We start from the raw sequence: 19,729 nt of genomic DNA, 5'->3' as shown, positions 1-19,729 counted from the left end.
TGCAAATAAAGCAGCTAGTCTTCAATGAAACCTGGATAAGTTATTTGGAACCACTACCAGCTGGAATGTCTGGCTTTGGCACCAGCTTTTGAAAGGGCAATAGAGTTTGGTTTAGATATTTAGGCAAGTTAGGCAGGCGACCCACTGAGTAAGCTGCACAGTAGTTACTTCAACTATTGGGTGCCGTAAGGTTTAACAGTGAGCTATTTCTGCTGCAAGCCGTACGGTGGTCTTTCCCGTCCGTGTCTATAGGGCATATATTGAAATTACAATTTCATAAAACTGCCTACACACAAACAGCTAAACACCACACCAAATCTGCAATGGCATTGGTTCCGATGATATATTGCTGTGACAAGACCCAAACTGAAGGCTGGGTATGATCACATAGTCACTTTCTATGCATCATGTACAAAGGGTAAATGTTTTAATTTTCTTTACATACTACAAAATATTGTGCATGATATGTGTCCTTATATGTTCCAAAAAATTCAGTTGATTTGAATGGGCCACCCCAACGTTGGTCTGATATTTCTTTATATTGACCGCTGCGAAAAATGAATGGCCGCTGTCATTGGCAACGGGTTTTGTGCCTGTAATTCACACATTAGTGAACACTTTGAAATACTGTTTTGGTATTGTAGTCTTTGTTACTGTAACAACCCTCAGCACCCTAAATGGTCTTGCATTTATGTGTTGACTACATATATTTCAGTTTGTCATGAACTCTTTTTAATGACTACTTTGTATTTTCTATATTCTTACACTGGAAAAGGCAAAACATGTAGTGCTGTCCATGAACAACACTGGTCCACAATGTTTCAGAAAACTGCTGACATTTGTACTGTAATGTCTTGTGTTGACGTGTTTGTATTTTCAGTCTATTCTAACCATTTCAGATTGCACTGAAACACTGTTATTTCAAAAGGCATGAGCCTAACAAAGATAAGAATGCTTTAGATTTATCACACTAGTGTGTACAGCTGTGTTTGCCATTTTATGATCATTTAATTTTGAAAGCAGTGTTTCGAAAAAAATACCAAGAAAATGTGTGTAAGCAGTTGTAAAAAAAAAACTGTAAACAGAATATTGTTTTTAATTATTGCAAACACTGTTAAAAAAATAAAATAAAAAAAAAAACAGTCTTGCCTGTTGTAAATACATAACCTTCATTTTATTTTTGAAATAAATTCTCTAAATCCTACGGTCTACTGTTAAGCAGTTCTCTGCCAGACATTTCTTTAGGAGCGGACAATGTGCCATGGGCATGAAGTCAATGCACAGAAACCAACATGTGCAAATTCATTATAAACACTTTATTACAATTTTGTTGTTATAAGACAGATTGCTGAAAATCTTCAGAGCCTGTATTAACTTAAAACTTCCTGATGCATTTGCTCAGAGTTATTAACTTGTGGTCATCTACACTTGTGGTTTAGATGTAAGATTACATGGTTTTGAGTGGGGAGTTTAGAGTTCTCATAGTGAGTGTGTTTTGCAACTAAAACATCTTCGCACATAGTCTGGACTGCTGCATGCAATGAGGAGTTGTTTTATCTTCTACTGTTACTTTTGAAGCTGTTCCTGCTTTGCAGCGAGCCTCTTAGGCAGCTCCACAGTGAAGAACTGAATCTTCTCCTTCCTCAGGTCCTGCCCCTCACTCTGCTGCAGGTCCAGGTTCAGGTACTTGTTGCTGGCATCATAGAGAGGCCAGTGCACCAGGCCAGGACCATTAGGAGACCTGGAGGACACAGCAAGACCACTATTCTCAGGGGTACAACTGAGCAAAGCACTTTTACATGGGAGGCTCCTAAATTGGACATTTAGCACGTTTTACCTAAAAATAACAGTGTTCTCAAACTAAACATCACATTTGTCCAAAGTAGACATGCTCCACTGGGACTACGTTGGCTTATAAAACAACTTGCATACAAAGACAAACTTTATTGATTTGAATTAGACTAACTCAACTGAGTTGTACCAGTACAAGATGTGTGTTTAATGTGAATGGTATACTGACCCTGTGCGAACAAAATTTCCCCAGTATGCCATCATCGTCTTGCAGAGCTGGTTCTCTTCCTCTGTGGTCGTACCTGCAAGTAAAACACAGGTGCACTATATGAATAGCATTAAATGTTTGCAAGACCGCCTATAAGGGGGGGTGGGTGAGTTATGGTCCATGGAGGCCAGCAATAAAATATAAGCAATAATAACCGCATTTTATTTTGAACCTAAATATTACTTGTTAAAAAAAAAAACAAAGATAACTATTTTATTTATTGTTGCTTTAGTAAAATGTAGCCTGTAGATCTATGGAAGTCCGATTGATATCATTTTGGAATAGTATTACGACTGTTCATATTATTCAGAGAAAGAATATAATTGCTGCAGAACGAACAAGCCATTTTGTTTTGAAATTTACTCAAACAAAGTGTGTGTATGCGCCTATGTTGTGAGTCTCTTGGTTTGCATTCGTGTGTTTATGTAAGAGAGAGAGCACGCACATGCGTTGATATGGGTAAAGCAGAGTTGTGGAAGGCCTATTCACTGGACCTTTCAGCGGCCCAGCCATTTCAGTGGACAGGCCTGTATACTTATAGATTACCTGCTTTTCCTCCCTCAGACTTTGTCACCTTTCATATGATCTAGAATCATTGACAAACTGGATGAAATGGAGCATATCTTGTGGTTTCAACTTTCATTAGGATTTTTTACTTGGTAGTGTTGTTAATGTTTTTTTTGAAAGTTTATTTTTGGATCTTTTTGCCTTTTGTGACAGGAAACGAGTGGCAGAGAGAGAGACTAGAAGTGGGATTGGGAAAATGGCCGTGTGTCGGATTCGAAACCCTGGTCTCTCTTTTTTAGATCATCTGATTTCAATTTCTCAAAGTATTTGAGAACATGGTTTGTAATTCCAGTATTTAAGGATTGAAAGAACTCTTTTACTGACACTCAAAATGAACAGATAAGAACTGAGCAACTGATGTTAAAATTGGACTGAGGCATACTTTTGAAGGATGTAAAATAAAAATATGTAGTTATGATGAGCATGCGTGATCACCTACCATTGATTTTAATGTGTCCATTCCAGAAACAGGCACCAAACACAAACCCGACATCGTCAGCGTGGTCAGCCTTCACAAAGCTGGGTCTGGTGTCCTTATAAATCTCTGGCCTGTGCTGGAACTCATACATGTACACAGGTACACCAGCATCTGTGTGGTTAGGGTTAGAGGAGGAGAGGTGACCAGTGGCGTATGTGTAACATTCCTGGCTGAGGTGACAATGTTGGCCCAGGTCTCCTAAGACAACCTATCTCTACAGGATGTTTTTGCACTCTTGACTTTTATTGACATTTATTCAGATGCCTAATCTGAACTCACACCACAGCACAGAGAGCCATATCTTTCAGTCAGTATCTGTGCTCCCAGGGATACGCACCAAAATATCTTTCACCTGACTCACCTCTGTGATATCCAGCCACTTTGATGATAGGAACCACCATGAACAGGTCACTTAGAGCCTCAGTGAACTCATTTCTAATGTCCTCTGGGGTGTGAGCATCTTTGAGATACTCATCCACAATCAACTCATTAGCACCCGTGGCCTAATCAAACCAGGAATATAAAAAAAACAGGTTATTTCTGTGCACCACACTCACAATAGGTGGCACAGTTGACATAACTTCCGAACGTTTTTGGATAGCAGTTTACTTGAAACCTGCGTCTTAAGACTGACATAACCATGACATATACGTGTTATGGCAGATGTCATCTCCTGACATTAGTAGTTATTAGTAGACGAATATGTAATTGCCATAACATTGATATGCAAGGATGGATTAGGAGCAAGTCACAAAAGGTGTTGTGGCATCTACAAGAGTTGTCATGAAAATTACATATTAAGGCAACATGACACTGTGAAATTATTTGACATCAAATGTATGGTAGGACTTGACATACCATCTATCAAAACATATCTTGCTTAGTCTTATGAAACAGGGTTCAAGTAAAGTTTTACCCTCTATTCATTGTATATTCCTAAAAAAATGTATCCAATGAATAGACATATGCAGACACCAGAAGACATCACACAGTGGTCTCCTTTGTTGACAGGAGAGAGAGGACTTACTTTCCCTGCAGAGAAGAAAGTGTTGACCATTGCCAGGAATGTTTCCCGAGTCATCCCCTGATGCCAGCCGGGTGGAGCGAAAGCCTGGGAGAAAACACACACATCATGAAACACCACGTCAAACTGCATGGGGTAGTGTATGATTCAAATCTATTGTTTCAGTTCATGTACACAATGCAATACAATCTGAATCACTTACATTTGGAAGTATCCATCCAAACTCGTGATTCACCACGCCCACGAGAATTGGGACTTTCAGAAAGTCTTTGCTTTTCAAAACTTCTTCAGCCACATCGTTCAAAAACACCCCGTCCACCACGCCACCCATGAAGATTTTTTTCTTCAATTCAATCCAGATTCTGAATGTTACTGAATGATTCTCTGACATTGATGAAATTCAGTGTTGTTACAGTTTAATCTCACCTTTTTCATTGCTGTAACGAAATCTTCAGGGGTTTTTTGTCTCATACATTTGACCAACTCTTCGGTTGAACTGGAGTCACACTCTGTAACATTAGCCACCATCTGAAAACAAACGAGACGAAAGAAAATGTACCACTGACCAATGACATTATCTTCCTGTGGCTAATGTGTCCATGGAAAAAAAAAAAAACACAGATCTTGTAGCATTGGTCCACTTATTAGAGTGAGCGCCTTGAGACAATTGTATTGCTTTGGCGCTATATAAATAGAATAAAATAGAATTTAGTTGATTCAGTTTAATATACATGTATTACTCATACATCATTTTTTAAACATATATACCATATATTTGTATGTGTAAAAACATTGTTATATAATAATGTTTTTTTTCCTCCTGTGGCAAACCTTAGCGTAGACCAGAGGAGTTTTAGTTGTGTATGCCCCAAGAGTACCCGCTCCACTCTGAAGAGTTGCCCGATGGAAAAGCCCCTTGGCTAATGGGGACAGGATCTGGGGCAAAAACAGGAATGTAACAGTTAACATGCAGCTGTTGTTGAGCTTTTTTTCCACTGTACTTACATGTAGGGGGGTTACTTCTTACAGTATCATTTTTTTAAATAGTGGAAAAGAACTATGCGTTGATGACACGTAATTAAACTGCTGAGTCGGCAGGTAGGTGCTGTGGGTCACCAGGCAGCAGTGTGGGATTGTCCGACATAATAATTATAATTCCTTGAACTTGAATGTTTAAAAGCAGAAAAATAAAGCACTTTTTTTTACCAGTAAGGATGCACTGATCCCTCCAGCCGACTCCCCAGCGATGGTGACAGAGTTGGGGTCTCCTCCGAAGCTCTCAATGTTCTCCTGCACCCACTGGAGAGCAGCGATCTGGTCCAGGAAGCCCCAGTTCCCCTGGGCATGTTCGTCTCCAGTGCTTCACAGGAAAGAAATAGAAAACTGCGCTCTGTTATCTACATAAATATGAGGGTAGATAATAAAACACTTTCAGTTTCCAAAGTTGAAAAAAAATTGCTTCACAGCACAGAAACAGAAGACAATGCTGTTTACTACACCAGGATGTTTTGAAGTGACATTTTTAAATCACTTGATCTTCACAAAAAAAAAAAAAAAAAAATCAAGAAGAGCAAAACATGCCTCTTCGGAAGCCACACCAGGAACTGGGTCATGTCATATATAGACAGGCCACACACAAACTACTGCATGTTTCATCATGATACCTGAAGAATCCCAGGAACCCAAGGCGGTACTGTATGGCCACCACCACTATGTTCTCATAGGCTGCCAGTACAGACCCATCATACTGGAAGGCTCCGCCCATGTACAATCCCCCTCCATGGATCCACACCATCACCTTAGCAGAACAAGAACACACCTTGTGATATATGTTATTGCATAGGTTCTCATTAGACCTCAATTGTGAGATATTGTAATTACCGGTATGTGAAAACAATGCAGGCTGCTAAATGATCAAATGTGTGCCTCCTAGACTTTGATGTATATTGTTTTTATTTAAATTTAGTCTGCTCATACTACAGTTGGCACTTCTATATGTTTTAAAAGTGACAGTAAGAGTGTCTGAAAGGAAAATCCTATAGACATAGCCATGCTTACAATCTGATAGGAGAATTCAACAATACTGTGGATTTCTTTCACCATCCAATAGTGTGGATAAAAAAAAAAATATGGCTACTCATTTAGTTCAGTGCAAAAGTTAGAAAAATCAGTTGCTGGAAGATATACTTACTGGTAGTTTTTCTCCTGATAAAGGTTTTGCTGGAGTGTACACATTGACGTACAAGCAGTCTTCTGATATGCCTGGAGGGGTAAATACCATGACCAGGGCTTTTGCTGTTGATGTGACAATGTCTGGATCTTGAAGACACCTTTACCATGCAACCACACAAAAGAAAAGTAAATGTTACTCCAGTAGACATTTAGGTCATAGTTCGGCAGAAACTGTAGGCCATGCCTGAAGCTTGAGCGCTGAGACAGACTCACATGGGCGGCTGCTGCGTGGCGTCTCTCTCTCCCTCCCAGGACTCTGCAGGCTGGGGGGCAGACAGACGCAGGGGGCCCAGAGGGGGTCGGGCAAAGGGGATCCCTAAATACTGCTGCACCTGCTTATCAGAGCCTTTCACAGTCATGGAAGCACCACGAAGAGTCCCATTCCTCACAGACACCACAGGACCCGGACCTGCAGACCACACAGTGAGCACTAATACCACTTGGGTAACACTATTTACCTCCATGTAGCATGTAACATGCACTAGCTATTTACCTCAGTAGAACATGTAACATGCACTAGCTATTTACCTCAGTAGAACATGTAACATGCACTAGCTATTTACCTCAGTAGAACATGCAACATGCACTAGCTATTTACCTCAGTGTAACATGAAGTGGCAGTGTTAATCCAACTATGCCAACCAGTTAAAGAGCTGGGACTCTAGGTTGCCTTACGTGGAGAAGCTCTTTTGACTTGATGGGAGCCACACAACAGAAATCACCCAGAAAACAGATTTCCGATATAAAAATATAATGTTTATTACAGTTTATTATTGCTTTGCGAACCCACCAACCGACGGAGAACTATAAAGGTTCACGAGTCAGTCGCAGCAACTGCGTTGCCACACAGTAACGCAGTCGTAGAAGCATATTTTAGCCTTTGTGGCAGTTGCTTCGATGGACTTGTGAACCTTTATGCTTCTCTGTCCGTTGGTGGGTGTCGCAAAGCAATAAATAAAATAAAAAAAGATGGCGGACCAAACTCCGTAGATGGTCGTATTTGTACATAAAGGTTGCTTAGATTTTTTTTTTAAGTTACCAATTATTGGACACTGTGCAATGTAAAAACCCTGTTATTGTAACTGAAATACACGTCTGAGGGGATTTGCGAGGTGTCTGAGCCAGCCATCTAATGTTAGCATGCTACTGCCCACAAGGTAAACAGCATGGGTTGGACCAGCTCTGGCCCCATGACTGTCTGTTTCTCTCCTCAGCTGTGGCCCCATGACTGTCTCTCCTCAGCTCTGGCCCTAGAACTGTCTGTCTCTCTCCTCAGCTCTGGCCCCTTGACTGTCTGCCTCTCCTCAGCTCTGGCCCAATGAGTGTCTGTCTCTCTCCTCAGCTCTGGCCCCTTGACTGTCTGTCTCTCCTCAGCTCTGGCCCAATGACTGTCTCTCCTCAGCTCTGGCCCCTTGGCTGTGTGTCTCTCCTCAGCTCTGGCCCTAGAACTGTCTGTCTCTCCTCAGCTCTGGCCCTAGAACTGTCTGTCTCTCCTCAGCTCTGGCCCAATGAGTGTCTGTCTCTCTCTCTCCTCAGCTCTGGCCCCTTGACTGTCTGTCTCTCCTCAGCTCTGGCCCAATGACTGTCTGTCTGTCTCTCCTCAGCTCTGGCCCAATGACTGTCTCTCTCCTCAGCTCTGGCCCAATGAGTGTCTGTCTCTCTCCTCAGCTCTGGCCCAATGAGTGTCTGTCTCTCTCCTCAGCTCTGGCCCAATGACTGTCTCTCTCCTCAGCTCTGGCCCCTTGACTGTCTGTCTCTCCTCAGCTCTGGCCCAATGACTGTCTGTCTCTCCTCAGCTCTGGCCCAATGACTGTCTGTCTCTCCTCAGCTCTGGCCCCTTGACTGTGTGTCTCTCCTCAGCTCTGGCCCTAGAACTGTCTGTCTCTCCTCAGCTCTGGCCCTAGAACTGTCTGTCTCTCCTCAGCTCTGGCCCAATGAGTGTCTGTCTCTCGCCTCAGCTCTGGCCCCTTGACTGTCTCTCCTCAGCTCTGGCCCAATGAGTGTCTGTCGCTCTCCTCAGCTCTGGCCCCCAGCACTGAGCTGGGTTCTGCTCATATGTGCACTGTCAATGGAACTATGTAAATAAATACAACTTACTTGAATTGATTGCGAAGGATCACGTGACAAGATTGTGCATATGTCAACCACAAAACACCATCTTAAGTATGAGTAGGTAAATTACAATTCTCTAATAACCCTCCATTTGTATGGAGAATTTTAGCCTAAAGTGTAGCAAAGCCTTTCATTACAAAACATGCTCTAAACAGTATAGCACAAATAGAGTTTCTAATTCCTCCCAACACAAATACCAGGGCAAATGACTTGCATACATACAGACCTTACATACCTGATTGCGCGAGTGATGTTTGAATAATAGCCGATAGAGTCAGGAACACACAGATTAAAACACCCCTCATCGTGGCTGTTCAGCGCAGCAATGTAGTCAGGAGTTATCCCTGTCTCTTTCTCTCACTCTCTTTCCAGACTCTTACCCTTGCACAAACTGGCCTCTGACCTCTCACCATTTAGTCAAGCAAATAAACACAAACAGATACAGAGCAAGGGTCACAGAGTAAAATGGCCTTTGGCAGCTGCTGGTTTTGCAACACATCCATTGATTTGACTCCAGTGGCGATACTGTAAACAATGTGAAAGAGGACATTTTAGACTGGCTCAACTAACCCATACTCTGCCAGTTTAAATCTCATGAATTTAGTTGAAAGCAATATCAGAATCAATCCCTTTCAATCAAGTACCCTTCACAAACCCTACACAATATGCATGTGATGAATGAATGAACAAATAAAAGACATGTCTGTATTAGCCAGTAATGTATTAGTTCTTGCATAAGTTCTTACAGTTAGTTTCAGCGGCTCTGTAGAGACACGGCCAACCCAACAGCCAAACATGGAGAAGTTAAATTATTCTGTGACTAGCACGTACCGCTTTTGTTCAAGCTTGTGCATATGTGTGTTTTTTGTTTTTTTTTGCATCAGATTTTGTTCTCACTTAGCTTAGAAAGAGCCCTGCCATCTTAACTCACAGCTGCTGATGAGTTGTGCCTCCCAGCATGCACCAGTGTCACTTCTCTACCTGTATGTGAGCAAAGGGTGTCAAATCAAGACTGAGCAAAACACAAACGCTCAGGCCGCTTATAAAGGCAAGCAAACAAGGCTCAGGTGAACACAATGAAGCAATAAAGACAACACACATGTGACAGACAAACGGGAACACTGAGGGCCCCACATGGTCAAAAAGGGTATAGCATTCCAAAAACCTCAGAGATGGATCTTCAAAGACCGAGACAGATACCTGTTCTGGGCTGGTCGCCAACGACAACCCCTTGAGTCAGTACTATGTAGTGTACCCAGGCAACTACACCTTCGTCCTGGACGAACATCACAAATACCAAGAGCTGAAGCCTTTCCTGGTCATTATGGTACATTTACATTTACATTTAGTAATTTAGCAGACGCTTTTGTCCAAAGCGACGTACAAGGGAGAGAACAGTCAAGCTAGGAGCAATAAAAACCTTGTGTAACAATAAATACTACTTTACATAAGAGATAGAAAAACGACATAGAAAAGAAAAAGAAGTGCAGGAATGTAACTGCTGTAAGTGCAAGTTAAGCGCTAGTCAAGGTGCCAGTTAGGAAGGGAGGTGCTCTCTGAAGAGTTGGTACCTGTGGCTCCCTCCGAACTGGCCACCAGGGGGGTGATCCATAAGACATGGGGTAGTGAGCACATCTGGGCTGGCCGCACTGGGCTGCTGCTCTCTACCTGCTGGGCCTGCCTGGTGGAGAAGGAAGAGGAGGAGCTCAGCAGCTGCAGTCAGCCTTGCAACAGGAGCAGGAGCGGCATCACGACCTTCTCCAGGGCAGCTATGGCAACCTGACCCTGAAGACCCTCCTCATGATGGAGTGGCTGTCCTCTCGCTGCTCGCAGGCCTCCTTCACCGCCAAGGTTGACTCGGACGTGTTCCTCATCGTCCAAAGCCTGGAAGGTCTGCTGGCAGACCCCAGCACGCCTACACACCACTGCATCACAGGAAGTGTGTCCCGGCAAGGGGGGTGGTCCACAGGAGCCCACACTCCAAGTGGTTCCTTCCCGAAGAGGTGTACCCTGATCCCATGTTCCCACCCTACACGCTGGGCTTCTGTTATGTCCTCTCCATGGATCTGCCTGCCAAAATAATGGAGCTGTCTAGACTGTTCCGGCCCATCTACATAGAGGACATCGCCCTGGGCTTGTATCTGCACCGTCTGGGCTCAGCTCCCTGTGCCCCGCCCCTTTCCAACCTCTTCAGGGGACATCGACCTCTCCTGTACAACCGCTGGTACTATTCCACATGATCTATCTCCACCATACTACTCCATTACACTGAACTCATAAGTATGTGGGAGGAAATACAACTGATTTCCTTACTGATAAAACAAAGTGGGATATTGCCGCACAAACACTTAAATTAATATATAATATTAATATATATATATATATATATATAGCCATATACACCACTAACAAAGTAGAGAATGCCAATGTGTAATGGATAGTTCATAATGATCACACAGCTCACTCCTGAAAAAGCCCTGTTATCTTTAATTCCTCCCTTTAATATATTTTTCATTTCCAGGACTTTGACTGATGTGGCTAACATAGCCTTTTTACAAACGCTTTCATGTTTGCCTATGCAAGCTGTTATGAAAGGCTTATGCTAGTGCAATGTAGCTATAAAAAAATAAAATGACAGTTTTTCTTGATTGCTTACACACTGTAACTAGGCCTATTAACTAAACATCCCAAACCATGATGCTATCTACCAAAAAACAGACCCATTTCTCAAAACTATAAAAACACTACTTCCCCCGTTTTCACACATGATTCAGATTTGTTTAACCTTTTGTGTAAAACTCTAAACAAAAATCCCTTAATATATCACTGGCTGCATCATGTGCTCATTTAGAAAGCACTACCATTCAATATAATGAACTTAACTCTTCACAGCTCGAACCCAACTAAGACACATTTCAGAATTGGTCGAGTCAGAATTGGTCACACACCAATCAGAACCTCAGGATAGGTAGATAAATGGCCATGGGTCATTTCACTTGTTTTAATGGATCCTCAAAGACCTTTCTTTATGTACTTTATGTTTTGTTATTGGTTTACATTGGTGAATACATGGAAATTATTTGACTGTATTCTACGTTCTTTACGTATCAGTTGCATATTTTTACAGTACGTTTACTTTTTCACTGCATTTCAGTTTATTTTACAACAGCAGTTCCTGCTTTACAGCGAGCCTCTTAGGCAGCTCCACAGTGAAGAACTGAATCTTCTCCTTCCTCAGGTCCTGCCCCTCACTCTGCTGCAGGTCCAGGTTCAGGTACTTGTTGCTGGCATCATAGAGAGGCCAGTGCACCAGGCCAGGACCATTAGGAGACCTGGAGGACACAGCAAGACCACTATTCTCAGGGGTACAACTGAGCAAAGCACTTTTACATGGGAGGCTCTTAAGGTTGTTGTTGCATTTCTATTGTAAATAGATAAATTACTTGGAATGGGACGGGATGGAATAACATGAAGCTCAACTCACCCGGTACGCATAAAGTTAGCCCAGTAAGCCATCAGAGTTTTACACAGCTGCTTTTCTTCCTCTGTGATCTTTCCTGGAACATGAAAACAAATATAAAAACATGTGACAGACAGAATGGATATGTCTCTTGATGGATGGCAAGCTGAAGCAAGCAGCCTAAGGTGCAGATAGTGTAAGGACCTGTCGGAAGCCTCACCGCTGTGTACATATGAGCTGTGGTGTGGTGTAATGTGCCCCCCTCCAACAGCAGGTGCTGGGTCCTCTCCTGTGGAGCCAAAGTTCAACCCCCCCACATCCATTAGCCCCCCCCCCCCCCCACCCAAACAAACACACATGGGAAACTACAGCTGGGGCACTCCTATGCAAACAAACTTAGAAAAGAACCTTTCAAAAGAACCTTTCCCATATTGCCCTTTCTGGCAAATACTCTGTGTGGAGCCTTTAAGTGTTTTACGATGTTGACAGGCTGCCAAACCCTGTTTCAGAGGAGTATCAGGGTGCAGTGTTGAAATATGGAATGTCCCTGTTCAGACGACATCAGACACGAGCAGAGTCATCCCAGTGGACAGTAATCTTACAAGAGGCTGCAGAGACTGCTGCAAAAACAGCCGAAGCTTCCTACTTAGCTGTGTTGTCATGACGCTCAAAAAGAAAGATCAGTCCACCTTTGTGTTCAGTGTTTTTGTGGACCACGCTTCTTGTGAAGCTGCATTTGTCAGAGATGTATACCTGTGACTTTAATGTGTCCGCTCCAGAAGCACGCCCCAAAGATAAACATGAGCTCGTCTGCGTGGTCAGCCTTCACAAAGCTGGGTCTGGTGTCCTTATGAACCTCTGGCCTGTGCTGGAACTCATACATGTACACGGGTACACCAGCATCTGTTTAAAGGAAATTAAGAATTTTGGGAGGGATTTTGGAAGATCGATCGGGGGAAAATTATGGAAAGCCGTGATACGGTGTAATATAAAATTAACCACACTTAGGTAGTATCTAGCCTCTCTAATGGCTGGGACAATCATCCAGAAGTCCCCCACCATCTCAGTGAACTGATCTCGCATCTCCTGTATCGTGCACGCATCCTTAAAGTATTCATCCACAACCAACTCCTTGGCCTTTATTGGCTGCAACAAAACAGCAAAATATGACGTTAAACGTTATTTATGGGTTTATTTTGACAATTGTTAATGTCTCCATGTGATGAAGATGCAGTTTAAATATTTGATTCATTTAAAGGGTTTCCTATTTGTAGCAATATGAAGTTCTTGTGGTAGTGAATTGGTTGTAGGTTGTATGTCTGTCCAGCAGAGGGAAGCATTTGGCATGTGTTCAAAAGTTAGGTTTGGCAAGTTTGAGAGAAAAACATGAACAACAGTAAATCAATAGACTTCAGAGAGACAGAAAAGAGGATAGATTCAGAGATTCAGATGTAAATTTTGAGATGAAAACAGTAACAGTATCCTAATCTTATAAGGAATAGTCAGCGTGACATTGTGCTTAAAAAGTCTTTTTGAGAAGAGAGAATGATTTGTTTGCATCTGAGCTTTTGTGGTGATTCAAGTTCCAGAGAGGCAGTGAACATGAGTGGAAAAGAAGAGAACATGAGGAAAGAGAGTAGTTCAGTAGCAGTAGTGTTTCAGGGGTCCTCAAAGACAGTAAAGAGCAGACACACATTACAATAATTAGCAACTGAACGCCCAGACAGAGTGAAGCACAAAGTAGACAAATTAGGCTCTCACACAAACCACACCTAAAAAATCTGGACTTCTAGTGAGTGTGAGACTCACCATGGTAGGGGGAAGATGAATGGCTAATTCTTTCATCACTGTTGCTCTGTCCATACCGGTCTCCCATCCATCTGCTACAAAACCCTGTTTGGGAGATACTGATCTTAGACATCTGAAAGACCCTCAACAGAAGGATCTTACATGTCAGAAGCATTGGGATGAAGTAAATATCACAGAAGTTCCTTACAAATGGAAGCAGCCATCCAAACTCATGGTTGGTCACACCAGTTAGTACTGGAACTTTCTGGAAATCCTTTCCCTTTAAAACCTCCTCTGGCAACGCGGTCAAAAACTCGCCATCAACAGTTGCACCCCTGAAGATTCTGACCTGTACAGAGACAATGTGAAAGATCATTCAGCTCTCGTGTCGCTAGTTCCTCCAATATGGGCGTTTGCCTTAATTGGTTCGTTCTGACGCATTTTCTCACTCCTTGCCTTCAGCCAGAGCTTACCTTAAGGGTGGCATTGATGAGGTCCTCCACAGACTTCTCTCTCATGCATTGCACAATGAGTTCTGTTGAGTTGGAGTTGCATCCTGTTGCATTTGCCACCATCTTCCCACAGAAGAAAAACAAAAGGGACACGACCAGCTGTTGCATGCTCTGAACCTTTCACTCAAACTATTTAGGCAAGTTAGGCAAGGCAAGGCAAGTTTGTGTATATAGTACAGTTCATGTGTATTGGTTTTTAAAAATACTTTACAAATGAGCAGATAGTAGAACATATACAAATAAGGGATTATAAAGGTATCAAAACAGTTAAAAGAACAAAATAAAAGATTAAATTAGCCTTATTCCAAGTGAAGCCAGATAGTCAGTAGTAACAATTCTATATGTGCATAGAAAATGAATGAGTGGATGAGGTGCAGTATAAATGTCTTTCTGCTTGAATGGTATCTATGTCTTCTCTTGAGCACATAACAGCTAAAAAAGACAAGTAAATATCAGACACACATCACTATAATCAGCTACCAAACAGCATAACTACAGCAAAATCAGTGATAAAATTGTGTAAGAACGCCAGTGGCCTCCAGTCAATGTTCACCTCAGCAAAGACCATGGGGGTCTTGGTGGAGTAAGACTCCAGTGTAGAGGCTCCGCTCTGAATAATTGCTCTGTGGAACAATCCTTTTGCCAGGGGAGACAAGAGCTGTGACACAGAGGGGAAAGAATGATGTAGACTGGCCTCTGTTATAAATGAGAGGAAGTGGCTTAGCTTATTTTCTTTCTCCTCCTCTTATATTGATAAAAGACCTCCATGTTTGCAGTTATACATTGTGCTGTGTTCATGGGGTTGTGCTGTACAATGACAGATCCCGTGAACACAGGTTAAGACATTTAGATATATATTTCACTCAACCAAGTTGTCACCCACAGGGTATCACGAAAACAAATGTCTGCTGTCACATCTAGAATTAATATGCCTGTGTATTCTACAAGTTACCGGATGCATGGACGGATTAAGAAACCACGGGCCCCTGGGCCTGGATATTTTGAAGCCCCCCCCCCCCCCCGCGAAAAAAAAAATTGTGCGCCCGCAAAACACGCTTTTACGGTCGAATTAGATACTTTGGCTATTGTATTGGGAAAGTAAACAGGTCAAAGTAAAGTAACATCCACCTGCTATTGTTTCTGACATTACATGTGACAGGGCAACAGCCGAGTGATTCTTTTCCAACTTGAAACGGATTAAGACCTACATGAGGGGCAGCATGGGGCAGGAGAGGCTGAATGGGCTGGCTATCCTGTCCATTGAAAAATCAAATCATGCATCACCACTTTTATGTTTGAAAGGCGTCGTCCGGCAGGTGTAGCCTACTGTGCCTGCTTGTAGGTCTTGACTTTCAGATTCTGCGCCTAAACTAGCTATATCGTATCGTCTCATCACATTATCAAATAGAGACTTGACATTGGACAACAAGATACATATTACCCAGCAATCATCATTGCATATCTGTATATGACAAAAATAACAAAGAAAATAAGAAATTGTTAATTTAATTGAATCGTTTTTTAATAGTTTCTATAGTGTATGTAAGATAAGCATACAGTATAATTTTGTTATAGATTGCTACTGACGATTCCCCCTAAAAATGATGAAAACCATGACAGAGACAGGTTTGCCATTTTGAGGGGATATCTAGCATAAGGTATCCTGAGCAGTCCCAAAAAGTTATGCTTGATCACTGTCGCATTAATCTAGCTTTTTCTAACACAGCACAGGTACACTCAATTAAAGCCATTAGCAAATGAATAATGTTTTAACATGAGGAAGTTTTACTCACTAGTATGGATGCACTGATCCCTCCAGCTGACTGTCCAGCGATGGTGACAGAGTTGGGGTCTCCTCCGAAGCTCTCAATGTTCTCCTGCACCCACTGGAGAGCAGCGATCTGGTCCAGGAAGCCCCAGTTCCCCTGGGCATGTTTGTCTCCAGTGCTTCACAGCACAGAAACAGAAAACTGCACTCTGTTATCTACATAAATATGAGGGTAGATTTCTTGATAATAAAACACTTTCACAGTTTCCAAGTTTGAAAATAACTTGGAGACTACACTCTCTTAAAAACCCTTGGAGCTCATCTCTGATTTACCTGAAATAGCCCAAAATCCCAAGACGATACTGAATGATCACCGTGACAACATCCTGATAGGCCGCCAGCACAGAGCCATCAAACTGGGCGGCTCCTCCCAAATACAGCGAACCTCCATGGATCCACACCATGACCTGAGCATGAAAAAGACAATCAATAAAACAAATAAACAAACAAACAAATACATAAACACATCAATAACAAAGGGTTAAGACTGTCTTTACAAAAGGTATGTTCAATTACAGGGTATGCTAATGCACTTCAGGGGGATCTTACTGGCAGTTTTTCTCCAGTTGAGGGTTTAGCAGGAGTGTACACATTGAGGTATAAGCAGTCCTCTGACATCCCAGGCAGGGCAAACTGGTTTGCCATGACTTTGGCTATGTGTGTAACGAAAGCTAGAGGCTGAGGACACCTGTTATGAGTATATGAGAGAGAGAGAGAGAGAGAGAGAGCCTCTTATCATAAATATCCAAAAATGTTGCTCCAATACCCTCTAATTATAAATATCTAAAAAAGGGGAAATTAACACTTAAAAATGAACAATCCCCATTCCAACATGTCCTGAGACTCAGTGATTGAACACCAACTGACATCACAGAGGCTCAGGACAACCTTGACAATGTACAGACTCAGTGAGCACAGCCTCGCCATCGATAAAGGAAGACACAGGCAGACCTGGCCGCCCAGAGAGGAGAGGTTGTGTTCGCACTGCGGTCTAGGGGCTGTAGAGACAGAGCTGTACTTCTTACCCGAATGTACTAAATATGCTGAAATTAGAGAATCTTCATTCAATACAACGTACTCAATCCTCCCTGAAAAAAGACCATTCATTCTGTAAGGATGTTGCCATTCTGGCAGCAAAATGTATAGCAGCTTGCCATAACCTGAGGGTTAGCCAGGGAGGCCTCTCACAATAAAACACTAACTCCAAGAGAGCAGATGGGAGATTTTAAAATATCCTTTTAAACCTACGCTCAAATAAAACATCTTACAGTATCAAATCATATATCGTTTTTATATAATATAGCATCCTAGTTTGATGTTATTGTAGGGAATTGAGCTTGAGCGCTGAGACAGACTCACATGGGCGGCTGCTGTGTGGCGTCTCTCTCTCCCTCCCAGGACTCTGCAGGCTGGGGGGCAGACAGACGCAGGGGGCCCAGAGGGGTTCGGGCAAAGGGGATCCCCAAATACTGCTGCACCTGCTTATCAGAGCCTTTCACAGTCATGGAAGCACCCCGAAGAGTCCCATTACGCACAGACACCACAGGAGCCGGACCTGCAGACCACACAGCAAACAGAAACACTAACAACACAAGGCCAGCACTAGCTGCTTACCTCAATGTCACATGTAACATGTAAAGTGTCAAAGGACATCACATCATACTTCTCACTGCCATCCTTCACTCTCCTTCTCCCATTCTATCGCATGGCAAGCACTGGAACAATTCAGTCAACCAATTCAATCAATTCTCTAAGTGGCACTGACACATAGAAACATCAAAATAATCCAGAGCACAGTTTTTATTGTTTTTTTATACCATCAATATCACAGTTGTTGACCTCTAACATTACTCCACTAAGCAGCAATAAGTCATTTGACATGAACTTCAACAGTATGACACTTTCCCCACACCTTTCTACCTCTCTGCAAATATTTGCTATCAGGTGTAGGTGTTCCTGACCATACACTCTCACTGTAGACTGATACACTGAGTTGGGATGGTAACGTCTTCAGGCTGAGTTCTAGTGCACATAATAGCTCTGCTCTAGATCATATTAAAATGAGCTGCATTTATGAATGTGTATACGTTGAATTCATGAGTGAGTTTATGAATGTGATGAGATTGTACTGCTGCCAGACAAGTGCATATTGAGTGCTTGTCACCTTTAACACATTTTCTGGTGAATGGCCAACATTCAGAAATTAAACAACAGCCCTTTATATCTAAGCAGTGATAAAGTTCTACCCATGGAATCTTCCTCCAATGGAATATATAGGACTACCCACATGACTGACATTGATGGAATGATTGCTGATATGTACAGGTCAACATTACTCCTGTTTGTTATTACTGACTTCAAAGGTTATAGGTCAATACGGTGAGAAAAGAGAATATGTTACTTACCCGTTAGTGAAAGTGTGGACTGGATTAAGGTTTGGAGCAAACACAGGCTCATGAGATTCCCTGTCATGGTGTCTGATGTAATGACATAGAAATCTCTGGATGGCAAAAGCACTTCTATATATACCCAACAGGCAGACACACTGGCAGACAAATACACAGGCAAACACAGTCCCACTCTCTGATGCAAGTTACTCTAGTACAGAGTTGCAACATTTGGGACATTTCCCTGAGGTAGGCCAAACAAACGCATGGAGGTCCAACAGTTTGTGAAGGACCAAAGTGGTAACTGGTGTATTTCTGGCTAATTAACTGTGCCTAAATATATTTTTAGTATGTGATGTTTCTAATGGTTACAATATTCTCTTCAGTGGCACTGGAGGATATGTTTACTAAAAGCCCATAGTAGCAAAATGACATGTGTTTTAGGAAATCTCCGTAATTTTGCAACCACTCTCTTGCCCCCTCTCTCTCTTTCTCACACACTTTTGTAAAACATTTCCCTCTAGAGGGGATACTTTATCATTACAACTCTAACAATACAGGAACCTTGTGTTACTCCATACAAAAAAGGAACGCTTTTCAATATTTTTATTTAACAAAAGCAAAAAGCAGTTGTATAATTGGCTTGTGTGTTTTCATGTGTGACAATAGGAAAATTGACTTGGTTGCCCAATACCTGTCGAGATGGAGGTGGAGAGGATCAGGAAAAATGGGAACAAATAAACAGCTGAAATGAACATAATGTGAAAATGTGTGCTGTATATTGCTCGAAACTATTCTACATTTACATTTAGTCATTTAGCAGACGCTTTTATCCAAAGCGACGTACAAAGGAGAGAAATTCTCATCCTCCTCTCACACGACAACATATTTGACAGAAAAGGGAGGCAGAGCAACATTCTAAAACTGAACATTAAGCACAGAATTAACATGAAAGCGCTGCAACACCCTTGCACGCTACAATATATTCTCCAAACATTTACATAACTTGATAATGACCTGTGATTTACTGTCAATTACAAGTTACAAGTTACAAGTCTTTTATTGTCCGATGCACAGAATGACACAGGGTCAGACTGGGCACTGAAATTCTTAGGACAAGGCACCACACAACAACCTACCATAGCATAACATAGCAAGCATAATTAGAACCCTCCTGCAAATATTGGTAAACTAAACCATGCCCTACCAAAATCTTAACCCTGAATCCTCTGAAGCCACTTCCTACTTATCTTAAACAGTTTGTCAGTGTACCAATTACTGA

The 19,729-nt window shown here is 42.2% G+C and overlaps 1 protein-coding gene across 2 annotated transcripts; it reads right to left on the bottom strand.

Moving 5' to 3' along the window:
- Positions 1 to 1,301: 1,301 nt before the first annotated feature.
- LOC105904674 (carboxylesterase 5A-like) lies at positions 1,302 to 18,613 on the bottom strand. 2 transcript variants are annotated; one of them, XM_012832583.3, is made up of 14 exons: positions 18,466 to 18,613; positions 17,420 to 17,615; positions 16,610 to 16,748; positions 16,334 to 16,467; positions 16,026 to 16,179; positions 14,786 to 14,890; positions 14,194 to 14,295; positions 13,929 to 14,069; positions 13,742 to 13,825; positions 12,937 to 13,078; positions 12,686 to 12,835; positions 11,957 to 12,029; positions 11,664 to 11,804; positions 1,302 to 1,600 (listed from the first exon to the last, which is right to left on the bottom strand). In XM_012832583.3, exons 1-14 carry the CDS (start codon positions 18,530 to 18,532, stop codon positions 1,567 to 1,569), a joined length of 1,662 nt encoding a protein of 553 aa, XP_012688037.2. In that variant the 5' UTR covers positions 18,533 to 18,613; the 3' UTR covers positions 1,302 to 1,566. The 2 variants fall into 2 exon arrangements, with proteins under 2 accessions (XP_012688037.2, XP_012688031.1); XM_012832577.3 differs by lacking the exons at positions 11,664 to 11,804; positions 11,957 to 12,029; positions 12,686 to 12,835; ... (8 more) ...; positions 17,420 to 17,615; positions 18,466 to 18,613 and adding exons at positions 2,021 to 2,093; positions 3,066 to 3,215; positions 3,466 to 3,607; ... (8 more) ...; positions 8,708 to 8,997; positions 9,404 to 9,511 and having other exon boundaries at positions 1,302 to 1,741.
- Between the last annotated feature and the right edge of the window lie 1,116 nt (positions 18,614 to 19,729).

This window comes from Clupea harengus, chromosome 3 (genome assembly GCF_900700415.2).
Source record: "Clupea harengus chromosome 3, Ch_v2.0.2, whole genome shotgun sequence".
Classification (NCBI taxonomy): domain Eukaryota; kingdom Metazoa; phylum Chordata; class Actinopteri; order Clupeiformes; family Clupeidae; genus Clupea; species Clupea harengus.
Note: the sequence above shows the minus strand (reverse complement) of the source record. Positions and strands in the feature narration are given on the sequence as shown.